The 16,284-nt window shown below is 44.1% G+C and overlaps 1 protein-coding gene across 3 annotated transcripts in view; it reads right to left on the bottom strand.

The window, feature by feature from the left end:
- Positions 1 to 16,284, bottom strand: part of MARC1 (mitochondrial amidoxime reducing component 1) — a 73,709-nt gene that overhangs the window by 4,333 nt on the left and 53,092 nt on the right. Inside the window, exons 7-8 of one of the 3 annotated variants that reach the window (XR_002336192.1) lie at positions 9,809 to 9,875; positions 6,744 to 6,865 (exon numbers count right to left, since the gene is read on the bottom strand). Coding sequence is in view for 2 of the 3 variants with exons in the window: in XM_021064337.1 (XP_020919996.1) it covers positions 7,311 to 7,421; positions 9,809 to 9,875 (178 nt within the window). In the remaining variant the exon portion in view is untranslated. Of the gene's footprint in view, positions 1 to 6,743; positions 6,866 to 7,283; positions 7,422 to 9,808; positions 9,876 to 16,284 lie in introns of those variants that run through there. The other 2 variants (XM_021064337.1, XM_021064341.1) reach the window with 2 other exon arrangements.

Raw genomic sequence — 16,284 nt, 5'->3', positions numbered from 1 at the left:
CGTCTGGCTTCAGAGCCGCAGGCCACCTCTTGAGTCTGATCTCATTTGCACTTGCTTCTCACAGCATTCTTCCCTGTTTCTTTCCCCGTGACCAGCCTGCACACCTCCCAGACCTGCCCACTTTCCCTTTCTCCCCCTCCCCCCTTCTCTCTGTCTCTCCTTCTTTCCTCCCCCACCTTCTCTGGCACACATCACACACACACACACACACACACACACACACACACACACAATCACTGAGGATCTTAGAGACTGGGGAGACAGGGCAGGCACTTTGGGGTTTGCTCCTGTTGCCAAAATCTACATTTTGATCTCTCCAACTCACTTCTCCACACCCAGCCTTAAGAAAGACCTCATAAAACTTAATAATAGAGCCCATTTCCACATGGCGCACTGTAACACAGACTCACATATATTTGCAGTGAAATCACGTCCCCGTAAGAGTAAAATATGCCATCTTTAACATGGGAGAGAATTAGGGCTTCATACACCAGGCTTCTGCTTGGTAGCTGGAAACAGTTCTCACTCCCGCTATTCATACTAGTCATTCGCCTTGTAGAAGCTGGATTTGCTGCCTGAGTTATTGGCTCTAAATAGCTGGGCTTTTACTTCTGGTAAGTGAGTTGAATGTTAAGGTAGGAGAAGCAGGTGTAGCTGAAAATCATAAATTCAAAACAACGCTGCTGTTGAGAAGGAGAGGAAAGTCACTCCCCAAACCATATTTATTTAACCAAATAAAACCTTCCTTTCCTTTGAGACAAGTTTCCCAAGTTAGAGCAAAGGTTCGAAAGACAGGAGCGGGACTCGAACCCAGATTTAGAGGCAGGAATGGGAAGGGACCCTCGGAAGGGAGAGGATCCTCGATCCAATGAGAGGGCCTTGGTAGATGGAGCTAAAGGATTGTCCCCTCTCGGTGGCCCCAGTCTGTCCACCTGCACCCCACCAGAATTGGGACCCCTCTGTTGGTTTTTGTTGTTGTTGTTGTTGTTTTGTTTGTTTGATTTTGCTTTTTTAGGGCCTTGCGTGCAGCACACAGAGCTTCCCAGGCTAGGGATCAGCCACAGCAGCGCCATATCCAGGCCACGTCTGCGACCTACACCACAGCTCATGGCAACGGCAGTTCCTTAACCCACTGAGGGAGGCCAGAGCTGGAATCCGCATCTTCATGGATCCTAGTCTGGCTCGTTACCACTGAGCCACAATGGGAACTCCGAATTGGGACGGCTCTGGATTTAAGGGCAGACTCCTGCCAGCCCTGTTTCAGCTTTGCCAGGGCCCAGCATCTGCACCCTTGATAAGCCCACTTAGTACCAAAAGTTGGTTCTCTACTGACACCTGCTGGGCCATTTCTGCATCGTCATCTGGCAGTGCCCGTCCTGGGCCGGCAACATTTTGTCGTGATGAAAGCTGACTCTTCCTTTTGCAGAAACACAGGTTTCTAAAATTGGTTTGGACCAGCAGCGGTTTCCTTCCGTATTGCCCACAACATGGAAAGATCTTGTCTTATGTGTTTAAGATTACCAGCCACAAGAGGGGAGCTGTCACCCTTCAGGGCTCATACCTTACAGATCTCAAGGCCGGTTCCCATTTATTATCTTACTTATTCTTTAAAACAATCTATTGTAAGGAAGAAGAGGAGGTATTGTCATCCCAATGTGTGTTTAGGAAGTCGATTCTCAGAGAGGTTAAGTGGCTGGTCTGAGGTTCCGTGATTAGGAAACGGTGTTGCAGGGGGCAGAGGTGACGTTTTCTGATTCACCACCCAGAGTTCTGCCACTCAGCCAGTTCCTTCTATGGAGGAAACAGTTTATTCAGAGGAAAAACCCTCAATAGGAATGTGCGTCGGTTTCTGGCGAGGGGCTGGAGCAGAGAATTGTGTCTAACCCAGAGATTGTCACAAGAACACTGCTAACCCAGGGCCGATCGGTGACCACATCATTCATGTGTGATTAGAGGTAGCAGGAATATCCTCAGTCTGAGATTTTTCTCTTCCCTTCTGCTCAAGCTATAGCTGAAATTCTGCTCCTGGAGATCCCTGCTTTGAAGATGAGGCATCTTCCTGTGAATTCATGTACCTAACCCTTTTCATTGTGCAAATACCTGAGGCCCAGGAGCCATTTGGACGGAGCGAAGACAGAGATTCTGGGCACGAGATGCAGCCAAGGACACAGGAAGCAGGGGAGAGCACTGGGTGGGGACCCCTTGCAGGGCACTGAGGAAGGAGACCCAAGGATGGCCTCTTTCTAGGGTCTGTCCTCTGGCCTCAAGGCCCCAAGATGATGAGAGGGCAGCAAAGAGGGGTACTCCAAGCCCTGGCACCCTGCCATTTATTCCCCCCACCAGTACAAATAGTTTCTAGGATGTCCATGCCCTACTGAATGACACAGAAAGAATAACCTTTCATGTCTGAAGCTTATAGTTACATACCAATACAATTGTATTATAGTAATTTCAGTGGTTCTTTTGTCTGAGTCTTTTTTTTTTTTTTTTTGCTCTTGGCATCTGGAAATTCCTGGGCCAGAGACTGAACCCTTCAGTGACAACGCCAAATCCTTAACCCACTGCACTGCAAGAAAACACCGTTGCCTGAATCTTAGCTGTTAAAAAATGACTATAATACCAGGGGGACTTAACAGAGAATCTGAAGGGCAAAGAAGGAGAAAGGCCAGCCTAGGGTCACGGAGACCTCTGGGGAACTCAGATCCTCCTGATAACAGGAGTCCACAATCACAGCCTGTTTACAGAAACTTTGTTCCCGGGACAGAGGATGGGTAACGTCAAGCGGGAGTGATGGGTATAAGTGGGGAGTTCAGGGTGTTTGGGAGGCACAACTGACCGGATAGTCAGGGACTTCATTTAAACAGTCCCTGTTAGAGCATCTGCTCCATTAGAACGTGGAGGAAACCACCTTCCATCACAAAATTCGGAGATGGGCCCTTGGTGGTCCTTTACCCTGCAGCTTTACAGTTTATTTTCTCTTGGCTGTCTCTGTGGCTGTTTCCTTCCTTGGGACACGATGAGACAATGTTCCGGATTCTTCAAAGTGATCAGTTGTGTTTGAGGGTATACTTCTGAACCCAGGTCTGCCTGTCGTGTCCATTTGCCATCAGGCTCCCAGAAATAAGCTGGTAGGTTCAGAACGGAAGTCATCTGGAGATTCGGGATGGCCCTGAAACTGTGGCGGAAGGCAAGGTTTGGTACCTCATGGTACTTCAATACTCTCACTTCATAGGAAATGAAACATAATTAGGTTGCATCTAATCTCCAGGGGTTTTCTTATTTTCCCGTTGGTTGTGAGTCTTAATAGCCCTTTACCAGGAGAAGGAGAAATCCCATCCCTCCGAATACATGAGGATGCTCCTTGGTGATGGAGAAGAAAACCGACTGCCCTTAATTCTTCCCTTCCGCCCCTTGGTGGGCCTCCCGAGGTGGTTTGTTTATTGTGTTTTTCAACATCCTCAAAAGAAAGCGGCTGTATTTCAAGAAGACTAACATTTCAAATGATCACTCATATCACTAAACGGGAAACCACACGAGCAGCAAATAAACACAGAAGTGAAGCCAGCCCGGAGTTCCCGTCGTGGCTCAGTGGTTAACGAATCTGACTAGGAACCATGAGTTGCAGGTTCAATTCCTGGCCTTGTTCAGCAGGTTAAGGATCCGGCGTTGCTGTGAGCTTGGTGTAGCTCGCATGAGCTTGGTGTAGGTCACAGACGCGGCTCGGATCCTGCGTGGCTGTGGCTCCAGCGTAGGCCGTGGCTACGGCTCCGATTCGACCCCTAGCCTGGGAACCTCCATATGCCTCAGGAGCGGCCCAAGAAATAGCAAAAAGACAAAAGAAAAAAAGAAGTGAGGCCAGCCCACACCGGTGACACCCACGGGGGGCTCCTCCTTCACATGCACTGGAGAAGGGATGCGTGATGATTGTCCGTTTAATTCAGGACCAAACTCTGAGAAAAAGCTGGTTGGGCCTTGTGCTCAAGCGAAGGATGCCTTGATGTCTCTGTATAAGTGGAGCAAACTACTCGAATTCTCTACCGGCTCATCTCATTTACACTCACGCCGAATACATCCCAGACCCGGCTCATCACCTGCCTCCACAAACTACTTCGCCTTCAGGGTTCTTGATAAAGGCACCATTGCCTTGTGGGCTTTGGGGTTTGGGGTGTTTTAAAGCCCAAATCTGATGGTCATCTTGAACTCGCTTTCTCGCCTCACATCTAAGTCTTACTCATGCCACCGTCTTCTAACTCACAAGGATACATTTAAATAAAAAATCCTTCAGGAGTTCCTGTTGTGGCACAGCCGGAACCGACTCAGCTAGGATCCATAAAGATGCGGGTTCAATCCCTGACCTCTCTCAGTGGGTTAAGGATCTGGTGTGGCTGTGAGCTGTGATTAGATTGCAGACGCGGTTCAGATCCCATGGGGCTGTGGCTGTGGTGTAGGCCAGCAGCTGTAGCTGTGATTCAACCCCTAGCCCGGGAACTTCCACATGCCACAGTCATGGCTCTAAAAAGCAAAAAAAAAAAAAAAAAAAAAAAAAAAAAAAAAAAAAGACAGAAAGAAAGAGAAAATCCCCTCTAATTTTCTTGTAAGTCACAACTACCCTCAGATCTGATCTCTGGCCTGGGAACTCCATATACTGTGGGGTGGCCAGAAAATTTAAAAATTTAAAACAAGAAAAAGATTCCAGAACTTCCCTCATGACTCAGTGGGTTAAGGATTCAGCATTGTCACGGCTGTGGCTCCGGTTACAGCTGTGGCGTGGGTTCAGTCCCTGGCGCGGGAACTTCCACATGCCACAGGCATGACCCAAAAGGAAAAGGATTCCAAAAAATAAGGTCGCCGGGTTAAAAGGGATATAAATATATAATTGCATTTCAATCAATGATTAATATAATTAGTAATATAACTGGTTAAATACGACTATATCCACGTGCACGTGTAGGGAGACTTTTAGGGAGACATAGATTAGACAACAGCGATAGATGGAGATCCAGAGTAGATGCTGTCAGAACGGCTGTAACTATTCACGTTTCCACTGTCAGTGACAAGGACACCCTTCTTCCCCTCAGCCCCACTGGGCACCACTGGTTCTTTTACCTTCTGCGGATCGAATGGACACAATTGGATATCTCCTCTTCATTTCCTGACTTCCCGTGAGGCGCCCGATTCTCCTACTCTCTTGCACCAGGGGCTGTTCCCAGACTTTAATTTTCGCAGCTCTAATTGGTGACATATAGTAGCTCTTCCAGCACCCCCTGTTTTCCTCAAGGCCCCGTGGTCAGGAGGACTCCCAGACTCCCCAGGACCCTCCGCTCTAGCCTGAACCCTCTTTCTCTGCCCCCAGGACACACGCTTTCTTGACTCAGGTCTTTGGTGTCAGGCTGCTCACAGCAGAATTCAGCGAGGGCTTAAGACAGCATCCAATTTGCAAGTGAAAAGACATCTCCCAGTTTATATTCAGGTGTCTGTGCATTGCTCAAAATGAATCGCCCCGAATATTTCCAACAGTAGACCGACTAGGTATGGTTTGGAAAGAGGCCTAGGAAGGCCTTCGTCCACACCAGCTCCCTCCACACTCGCCCTCGGTCTTAACATCCGGTCACCTTTCTCCGCTGCAACTCAAGACGGGAGGCTATTTCGGTTGCCGGCAAAGCCCCACATCCAGCTCGCATGCCCTCCGCCTCGGACACCACCTCTCAGCATCAAATGCAGCATCCACCTCCCTGTCCCTGAGCCACCCTTCTCTCCCCAGCAGCCACATGTGCTGGAGAATTCCACTGGAAGGGTAGCATCTGAGATGCTCAAGGAGCAGGAGCCCAAGAAGCCTGTGCGTGGACTTTAACAGACTTCCCTGCAGGAGCCCAGAAGCCAGCGTCCTGGACAGCAGGAGCTCGAGGCTCAGGGCAGGCCTGGCCGTGGACCGTCCCCTCCATCAGCAGGAGGTGAAAAAGTTTCCGCTACCCTCTCCCTCCCTGTGCGCTTCCCTCTCTTCCCCGTAACCTGCAGAGTTTAATCATGAAAACCATGGAGAAGCTTCTTCTGAAATTTCTATGAAAATATTCCAAACCTTTCCCCAACCTCCCCAGGTCAGAGTCTGCTTGCTTCATGCCTGGGGGGTCCCGTTGTGACTCAGCAGGTTACCAACCCGACTAGTATCCGTGAGGGTGCAAGTACCCATGAGGCCTCGCTCAGTGGGTTAAGGAGCTGGCGTTGCTGGAATCCTGTGTTGCTGTGGCTGTGGTGTAGGCCGGCAGCTGCAGATCCAATTCGACTCCTAGCCTAGGAACTTCCACATGCCAAGGTGAGGCCATAAAAAGCAAAAAACAAACAACCCCGCAAGCATTCATACACAAGTGGAACTGTGTTATTTGGTTCCTACACATATACATTGCCCATCTATCCCGACTCAGCTGTAAACTCACGGGAGCAAGTCTCTCTCTGCAGCCTCACCACTGCTTCGCCCATAAAATGCACCAGCACATGGTCAACGTTCAATAACTGTTGCCTGACCAATAACCAGAACGTGGCTAGTGTCGTGCCCATGCTCTCATCCCACTGAAACAGTTCTGTCCTCCCAAATCTGCACACACCATTCCCCCCACGACGCAAACCCAGCTCACGTGTGCCTTGGGGATCATCTGGTCAGGACAATCCCTCCTCGTGATACCTTTTGGCCGCGAGACCCTCAATACCTCGTTTGTGAAAATCTACCCCGATGCTGAGGCCATGCTCACCGCTTCCTCACGTGTCCCTTTTCCGAGGCCATCCCATCTGTGCCCCTGTTTGCTTACACACTCTACTTCTTAGGGGCGCTCTTCCTCCACGTGTTCCAACAAGATGAGACATACTCGGTAGGCTTAAAGGAAAAGATAGATGCGGTTATCAAAACAGTTTATCCATAGCTTTGAAGTCTAGAACCTGGAGTGTATTCATTTTCTATGCTGCAGGACAAAGTGCCACAAAATGTTTTGGTTTAAACCAAAACATCTCTTATTAGGCTAAGGTGGTTCTCAAGGCCACTTTTTTACTTCTGTGTTTGATCTTTCACGGAACTGATATTTTGACACAATTTTCAGTTGTTTTCTGTTTTTGTTTTTTGTTTTGCCCAATCTGTAGCATATGGAGGTTCCCAGGCTAGGAGTCAAATTGAAGCTACAGCTGCCAGCCTACACCATAGCCACAGCCACACCAGATCTGAGCTGCATCTGTGACATACACCACAGCTCATGGCAACACCAGATCCTTAACCCACTGAGCAAAGCCAGGGACCGAACCTTTGTCCTCATGGATACTAGTCAGAATCATTTCCACTGCGCCACTATGGAACTCCCTGTTTTCTTTATCCAGGCTGTCTTTTCTTGATCAGTAGTTTTGTCTCTCCGATGACATTGGAATGCTTTTCTTCTTGGCAGCTGTGAATTTTGTATATTGAAAAGGCAGTCAGACTTGTTGTCATGGTCCCTTTTCCCCAGTGTGTGGCTTCCCCTCTGCCCTTAACCTCCATGAGCGCTGGGGGCTTTTCTGCACAGACCCAGATAGCAAAGTGTCCGCATCCTCCCTGTAGCCATCGCTATGCTCCCTACACTTGGGGTACAAGCCCCCACTCTGTCAGACCGCTCCAGGGACGTCTGATTTCCTGGACTGCCACGTGTAGTCTGAGGTTATGGCTTCTGCATTTGGCACTAGCCTGCTGTGTCTGCTTGTGGACCTAGCTTCCCTGAGAGCTGAGGCTTTATTCTGTTCAGTTTTAGTTCAGCTACTCTCAGTTAACCCCTTCAAGGCTGAGCCGAACGTGTCAAAAATATAAAAAGGGAGCAGGGGACAGTGATTTTTAATTTACCCAAACTAAAAATCTACAGCCAATCCTTTTTTTTTTTTTTTTTTTTTTTAGAGCTGCACTTGCAGCATGTGGAAATTCCCAGGCTAGGGGTCATCAGAGCGGCAGCCGCCGGGCTACACCACAGCCACAGCAACCCAGGATCCTTAACCCCCTGAGTAAGACCAGGAATCGAACCTGCATCCTCATGGATCCTAGTCCATGAGGGCTAGTGGCTGAGCCACAATGGGAACTTCTATGGCCAATCCTTTGACAAGCAGGATTTGGTGGTCACAACTCATTCCACGTTGCTTTGAAATGTTTAGGATAATTGTTTAGTAAATTGGAGTATAGTATCATTCCTATGTTTATTGAATTATTTTAAGAAATTCTTTTTAGTGCTCTCAGTATGAGCATCACTATTAGGGCTGTTTGTTTCTTTGCAGCAGGAATGTCTCAGCACTTTGTTAATGTAGATATTCATAACTCCAGAAAAATGCAGGTGTTTCTAGAACTGTCATGGGAAACAATGTAACTTCACTCCCAGGAACAGAGTCCGTAAAAGGGGGGACTGTGTCTCAAAAGGGAGGGATGCAAGTCAGATTCTCAAAGCGAACTCCACACCTAACAACGGTGCGTACAGAGCCCCAGCGTGAGTGGGGAGGCATCCCCGGGGCCGGCCTGGGGTGGGAGCGAGAGGGACCTTCTTCAGCAGGATTCTGTTTTTAAAAAATCATGTACCAGGGAGGTCCCATCGTGGCTCAGTGGTTAACGAACCCGAATGGCATCCATGAGAATGCGGGTTCGGTCCCTGGCCTCGCTCAGTGGGTTAAGGATCTGGCGTTGCCATGAGCTGTGGTGTAGGTCACAGACGCGGCTCAGGTCCCATGTTGCTGTGGCTGTGGTGTAGGCTGGCAGCTACAGCTCCAATTTGACCCCTAGCCGGGGAACCTCCTTATGCCACAAGTGTGACCCTAAAAAGACCAAAAAAAAAAAATCATGTACCAAAGCTTGAATTACCAAGATCAAGTCCAAAAGAGTAGTAGGGACCTCTAAGTGTAGTTGCAGAAAGGCTAGAGCCCAGACATCTATGACTGGTTTTTAAAAAATAGGACTTGTACATCTATGTCTAAAAAGAAGGATGAGGCGCTCCTATCGTGGCTCAGTGGCAACGAACCCTACTGGTATCCAAGAGGATGCTGGTTCAATCCCTGGCCTCACTCAGTGGGCTAACTATCTGGCATTGCCCTGAGCTGTGGTGTAGGTTGCAGATGCGGTTCGGATCCCAAGTCGCTGTGCCTTTGGTGGAGGCCGGCAGCTGTAGCTAGCCTGGGAACTTCCACATGTCACGGGTTCAGCACTAAAAAACCGAAAATAGCAATAATAACAATAATAACAATAAAAAGAAAGTTGAAAAAGCACCAGGCTTCAGTGAAAACCATAAGCTATCAGCTGATAACAGAGGGAAATCAAAATTTCCCAACTCTTATTTTATTCCAGTCTTTACTAGTTAATGTAAATTTGGAGTTCCAATATAATACACGCTTCTGTTATCTCCTTTTCCTTGAAGGCACTCAAAAAAGCAATTACTTTGAATGAGTTCCTTTCTTGAGCTCAGATTCGTTATATCCCAAAGTGCTGGAAAGCACTCAAATATGATCTTAGATTAATTGGTAACACTATCTTTAGGATTCTGTGAGGCATAGGAGCGGTGCTGAAACCTTGAGGCAAAAATTAGGCCAAATTGTAAAGGATTTTTAGACTTCAGACGGGTAGATTATTGTGTTCTCTGGAGTTCTGGGCTGGAACGTCACGTCGATAATTTGTCTGATTTTGAAAAGCTTGTAGGAGTCCCCTGAGGCAATATGGATTTTTTAAAAAGAAGTAGACACGTCAAACTAATCCCTCTTTTCTTAAAAAGTCATGAAGTTGGTAGAATAATTCATTCATTTACAAATATTTATTAAGCCACGTATCACATACCAGAAATTCTTCCACGAAAGCTCGTAGACCAAAAGAGATAAGTCCTTGCTTTAAAGACGCATGCATTCTGGGGGTGAGGCAGGCAAAAAGAGAATAAATCTATTCTCAGTTAACAGTGATAATGCTGGGGAGAAAAGTAGAGCAGGATAAGGGGATACAACGCCAGAGGAATAATGCTGAAAAAAAAAAAAAACGCATTTTGATAGAAGCAAAACATTCAACAGTAGCTGTAACGTACTTCAGGACAAGCTGGTGAAACGTGGATTAATGACGTGATGCTATAGGTGATGGACTTGTTCAACCCTGACACACAGCAGTTGCCACAGACAAAGACAGTTTCGTGGAGGAATATGCCTTCGGCTCTTCCCGGGCTGGTCCTGCCTAACATCAGCACGATGATGTGGATGGAACAGTAGAAGGCACATGATCAATATGCACTGGAACAAAGCTAGGACGGGCAACTGGACAAAACCCGTAGAAAACCAAAAAAGGGCAAACTAATGGTGTTAGGGTCTCCGGAAATTCACTCCTTTCTAAAACCAACAAGGATACTGGCAAAACCAGCCAAAATAAAATTTGTTCAGAACTCTAGACATTCACCCAAACCCTGCAACAATGTAAGAAATATTTCTTTGAGAAACATGGTGAAATCTTGCTAACGAGTGGGCTCTTTGCAGCGCTTTAGCTGAGCATTCTGAGCCCCCCTCTCCCCAGCTCTGAAAACCAGGAACGACAATCAGCACGACGAAAGCCAGCAGCCTAGCAGCCCTTAGACTAAGCTGAATAATCTGGATTTCCCCTAAAGTCCCATCCCCAGAGAAATGTCACTTTGACTTCGCTGGAAACCTCCATTCTCTGGAGTTTGCTGGAAACCTCCACTTGCAGAACAGAGCAATTTTTTCTAATATTTTTTCTTTTTAAAAAAGTACATAAGTTTTATGTACACTGCAGAGCGATCACCACCACAAGTCTAGTTAACATCCACCACCATAGAGCTGACCTGTTTTACCCACCCCAACCTCTTTCCCTCTGGTAACCACTCATCTGTTCTTTACATCCAGGAGTTTGTTTTTGTTTCATTGTATTTGTTCATTGGTTTCATGGGGGTTTTTTAGATTCCACACTTAAGTGAAATTATATGGAATTCATCTTTCTCCATCTAACTTATTTCACTTAGCATAATAACCTCAATATCTATCCATGTAGTCATAAACAGCAGGATTTATTCTTTTTAAGGCTGAGTAGTATTCTCTTTTTTTTTTTTTTTTTTTTTTTTTGTCTTTTTGCCATTTCTTAGGCCGCTCTTGCGGCATATGGAGGTTCCCAGGCTAGGGGTCTAATCGGAGCTGTAGCCACCAGCCTACACCACAGCAACAGCAATGCCAGATCCAAGCTGAATCTGCGGCCTGCACCACAGCTCACAGCAACGCCGGATCCTTAACCCACTGAGCAAGGGCAGGGACCGAACCCGCAACCTCATGGTTCCTAGTCGATTCATTAACCACTGCGCCACAACGGGAACTCCTCGCTGAGTAGTATTCTATTGCGTGTATATATATATATTAGATATATAATCATAAAGTATATATGGAAAGAACGTATTCTGCCTTTTTTGGATGGAATGTTCCACATGTAGCAAGTCCATTTGGCTACAGAAACTGATCCATCATGTTTATTTTACATTTACCTTATGCTGTGAAATTTTAATGTTTTATGTTTTCTTACTATTCATTAGTGCCATTTATTTACATCTTAAAAATGCCCTTTGCTACGTCTTGTAGAGTCAATTTCGTGTTGGTGAACTCCTTTAGCTCTTGCTTATCTGGGATACTCTCAGTCTCCCCTTGAATTCAGAATAATAACCTTGCTGAGGAGTTCCCGTCATGGCACAAGGGAAGCAAATCCAACTGGGAACCATGAGGTTGCAGGTTCGATCCCTAGGCCTCACTCAGTGGGTTAAGGATCCAGCTGTGGTATAAGTCTCAGACACGGCTTGGATCTGGCATTGGTGTGGCTGTGGTGTAGGCCAGCAGCAACAGCTCCGATGAGACCCCTAGCCTGGGAACCTCCATATGCCGAGGCTGCATCCCTAAAAAGACAAAAGATTAAAAAATGAAAATTTAAAAATTTTAAAAGATAACCTTGCTGAGCAGAGAATTACTGGTTGGAAGTTGTTTTCCTTTAAGCACTTTGAATATGTCACACCTCTCTCTTCTAAGTTTTCTGCTGAAGAATATGCTATAACCCTACGGGACCTCCTTTTTTTTTTGCTTTTTAGGGCTGTACCTGCGGCATATGGAGGTTCCCAGGCTAGGGGTTGAATCGGAGCTATAGCTGATGGCCTACACCACAGCCACAGCAACACAGGATCCGAGCCACATCTGCAACCTACACCACAGATCAAGGCAACACTGGATCCTCAACCCACTGAGCGAGGCCAGAGATTGAACCTGCATCCTCATGGATGCTAGTCAGATTTGTTAACCACTGAGCCATGATGGGAACTCCCTGTAACTCCATTTTCTCTTGCTGCTTTTAGGTTTCTCTCTTTATCCTTTACTTTTACCATTTCAATTATAATGTGCCTTCGTGTATTTTATCTTCGGGTTCATCTTATTCAGAAGCCAGAATCCAGTAGGATGGAATATTCACTCATCTGGTGGAAAGCAAAAGGTCGTCTACTAAGAATGCTTGTCAGGCAAAAAATATCCTTTAAGATGAAGTAGAAATTGCGATATTTCTACATAACTAAAACGTAAGAGAAACATTGCTAGCAGGCTGCCCTACAAAAAAAGGACTAATCGTAGTCTTTCAGGCTACAATAAAAGACACTAGAAAATAACTCAATACACAATGAAAAAATAAAGAGTACTGGTGAAGGCAATTACATGAATAAGTATAAAAGACAATATAAGTGTAATTTTCATTTGCAACTTTTTTCTCCAATCTGATTTAAAAGATAATTGCATAAAACAACACTTAGAAAACCATGTTTCAAGGACTATGATGCAGCAGATATAATTTATATGACGATGATGCCACAAAGTAGAGCTACTTAAGATCAACGTTTTGGTATACTATTGAAAATTAAGTTGGGGGATTTCCCATCGTGGCGCAGTGGTTAATGAATCTGACTAGGAACCATGAGGTTGCGGGTTCGATCCCTGGCCTTGCTCAGTGGGTTAAGGATCCAGCGTTGTCGTGAGCTGTAGTGTAGGTCGCAGACGTGGCTCGGATCCCGCGTTGCTGTGGCTCTGGCGTAGGCTGGTGGCTACAGCTCCGATTTGACCCCTAGCCTGGGAACCTCCATGTGCCGCAGGAGCAGCCCAAGAAATAGCAAAAAGACAAAAAAAAAGAAAAAATTAAGTTGGTATTGATCTGAACTAGGTTACTAGGTTGTTATAAATTAAGATGCTATTGCAATCCCCAAGGCAACCACTAAGAAAACAACAACTATAAATATGAAAATAACATATATATATATATATATATATATATATATATATGGACAATAGAATTAAAATGGCACACTAGAAAATGTCTAAAAAAATAACGCAGTAATGGAGCTGTAGAGGAACTGAAATAACTTGCAATGTGTAAAAAACGAAAAAAAAAACAGAGTTGTAAATCTTGCCTTATCAGTGATTATATAAAATGGAAATGGATTAAACATTCCAATAAAATGGCAGAAATCGGAGAATAGTTTTTTAAAACATGATTTAACTATACTGTGTGCAGAAGACATGCTTGAGATTCAAAGTCACAAACACACTGAAAGTTTAAAGGTTGAAAAAGATACATATCATGAAAACAGAACCAAAACTATGTGGATTAGCTATACTAATATCAGGCAAAATAGGCATCAAAGTGAAAATTATTATTAGAGCTAAAGAAAGACATCTTATAATCATAAAAAGGGTCGGTCTATCAAGAAGACCTAATTAAAACTACCTATGCACTTAACAATAGAGCCACAAAACACATGTAGCAAAAACTGGTAGAATTGAAGGAAGAAATAAACAATTCAACAATAATAGTTGGAGGCTTTCAATACCCTACTTTCAACAATGGATAAAATTAGACAGAAGATTGTTGAGAAAACTGAAGACTTGAAAAACACTATAAATCAAACAGACCTAATAGACATCTATAAAACACTAAAACCAGCAACAGAAGAATATACATTCTTCTCAAGTGTGCATGGAACAATCTCCAGATAGACTTGTTAGGCCATAAAACAAGTCTCAATACATTTAAAAGGACATAAGCCATAAGAAGTATGTTCTCTAAATACATGGAGCTAGAAATCAGTAACAAAAAAATTTGAGAAATTCACTAACATGTGATAATTAAACAATACACTCCCAAATAACCAGTGGATTTTAAAAATCACAAGGGAAAATAAAGAATATTTTAAGATGAAAGAAAATGAAAACAGCATACCAAAGTTTATTAGATATAGCAAAAGTGATTCTTAAAGGGAAATGTATAGCTATAAATATCTATTTCTTAAAAAAAGATCTAAAATTAATAAACTTTCATTATCAGAAATAAGAAGAGCCGCTAAATCCAGAGCTAGCAGAAGGAAGAAAGTAATAAAGATTAGAGGAGAAATAAATGAAATAGATACCAAAAAAAAAAAAAGAAAGAAAGAAAATCAATGGACCAAATGCTGTATCTTTGAAAAGATCGCTAAAAATTGCCAAAACTTTAGCTAGACTGACCAAGAACAAAAAAAGTCTTAAATTACTAAAATCAGGAATGAAAGAGGTGCCATTACCACTGATTTTATAGAAATAAAAATTACAAGAGAATATTATGAATGATCATATGCCAACAGATTAAATAACATAGATGAAACGGCTAGAGTCCTAGAAAGACTCACCTCCAAAGACTGATTCAAGAAGAAATGGGAAAGTTGAATTAGTAGTAAAAAAAAAAACTTCCCACCAAAAAAAACTTGTCATAAAGTCTCAGATGGGTTTATTGATGAATTCTATCAAAGCTTCAAAGAAAAATTAACACCAAACCCTTCCAAAAAATAAAAGAGGAGGTAACACTTCTCAACTTACTTTATGAGGTCAGTATTACCTGGATCTCAAAATCAAAGACATCACGTGAAAGGTACACAACAGTATCCCTTACAAATAAAGACATAAAAATTCTCAACACAATACTAGCAAACATAATCCAGCAACATACAGATAGAGTCATATGCTAGGGCCAAGTGCAATCTAGAAATGCAGGGTTGGTTCAACATATAAAAATCACACAAGATCATATAACCTATTAGTAGAATAAAAGGGACAACACATACACTCTTCCGAATAGACAAAACAGCCTTGAAAAAGAAGAATAAATGTAGAGGGCTCACACTGCAAGATGGGTTTTAAATCTTACTGTAAAGCTACCAAAATCAAGACATTGTGATACTGGCTCAAAGACAGATGTAGGCCAATGGAATAGAACTGAGAGTATGCTGGTCAATAGATTTTGACTACAGTACCAAGTCAATTCAAGAAAGAAAGAATAAAAAATAAAATAAGAAAGACAGTATAGTTGTCAGTCAACAAAGGGTGTGGGATAACTGGATATTCACACGGCAAGAATGAACTCATTGCCCTGCGTCACACTCTACATAAAAATTAACTCAAAATACACCACTGATCTGAATTTAAGAGACAAAACTATAAAATTCTTAGAAGAAAACATAGGACTAAATCTTGGTGATCTTGTGTTAAGCAATGATTTCTTTATCACGGACTTGGAGAATAGACTTGTTGTGGTTGCCCAGGGGGAGGGGGAGGGAGTGGGAGGGATCAGAAGCTTGCAGTCAATGGATGCAAACTAGTACTCATGGAACGGATTAACAATGGGATCCTGCTGTGTAGCACTGAAAACTATGCCTAGATACTTACAATGCAGCACAACAATGGGAGAAAATATTAGGTATACATATATCTGTAACAGGGTCCCCATGCTCTACATTGGGGGAAAAAAAAGTGTGTTGGGGGAAATAACAATAAAAAATAAATTTAAAAAAAAGCAATGATTTCTTATGTGACACCCAAACACAGTCAACAAAAGAAAAAATAGACAGTGAACCTCATCGAAATGAAAATGTTTGCACTTCAGAGGACATCACGGGTTGTAAAAAAAACAACCCAGAGAATGGGAGAAAATATTTGCTAATCATGTGTCAGATGAGGGACTTGTATAAAGAACATAAAGGGAGTTCCCATCGTGGGGCAGTGGAAACAATCTGACTAGGAACCATGAGGTTGCAGGTTCCATCCCTGGCCTCACTCAGTGGGTTAAGGAGCCAGCATTGTCGTGAGCTGTGGTGTAGGCCTGCAGTTGCATCTCCAATTTGATCCCTAGCCTGGGAACTTCCATGCACTGAACGTGTGGCCCTAAAAAGCAAATAAATAAGTTTACATGGACTTTTACACTTGGTTAAAATGTTCATAGCGGCA

Source organism: Sus scrofa, chromosome 10 (genome assembly GCF_000003025.6).
Source record: "Sus scrofa isolate TJ Tabasco breed Duroc chromosome 10, Sscrofa11.1, whole genome shotgun sequence".
Classification (NCBI taxonomy): Eukaryota; Metazoa; Chordata; class Mammalia; order Artiodactyla; family Suidae; genus Sus; species Sus scrofa.
Note: the sequence above shows the minus strand (reverse complement) of the source record. Positions and strands in the feature narration are given on the sequence as shown.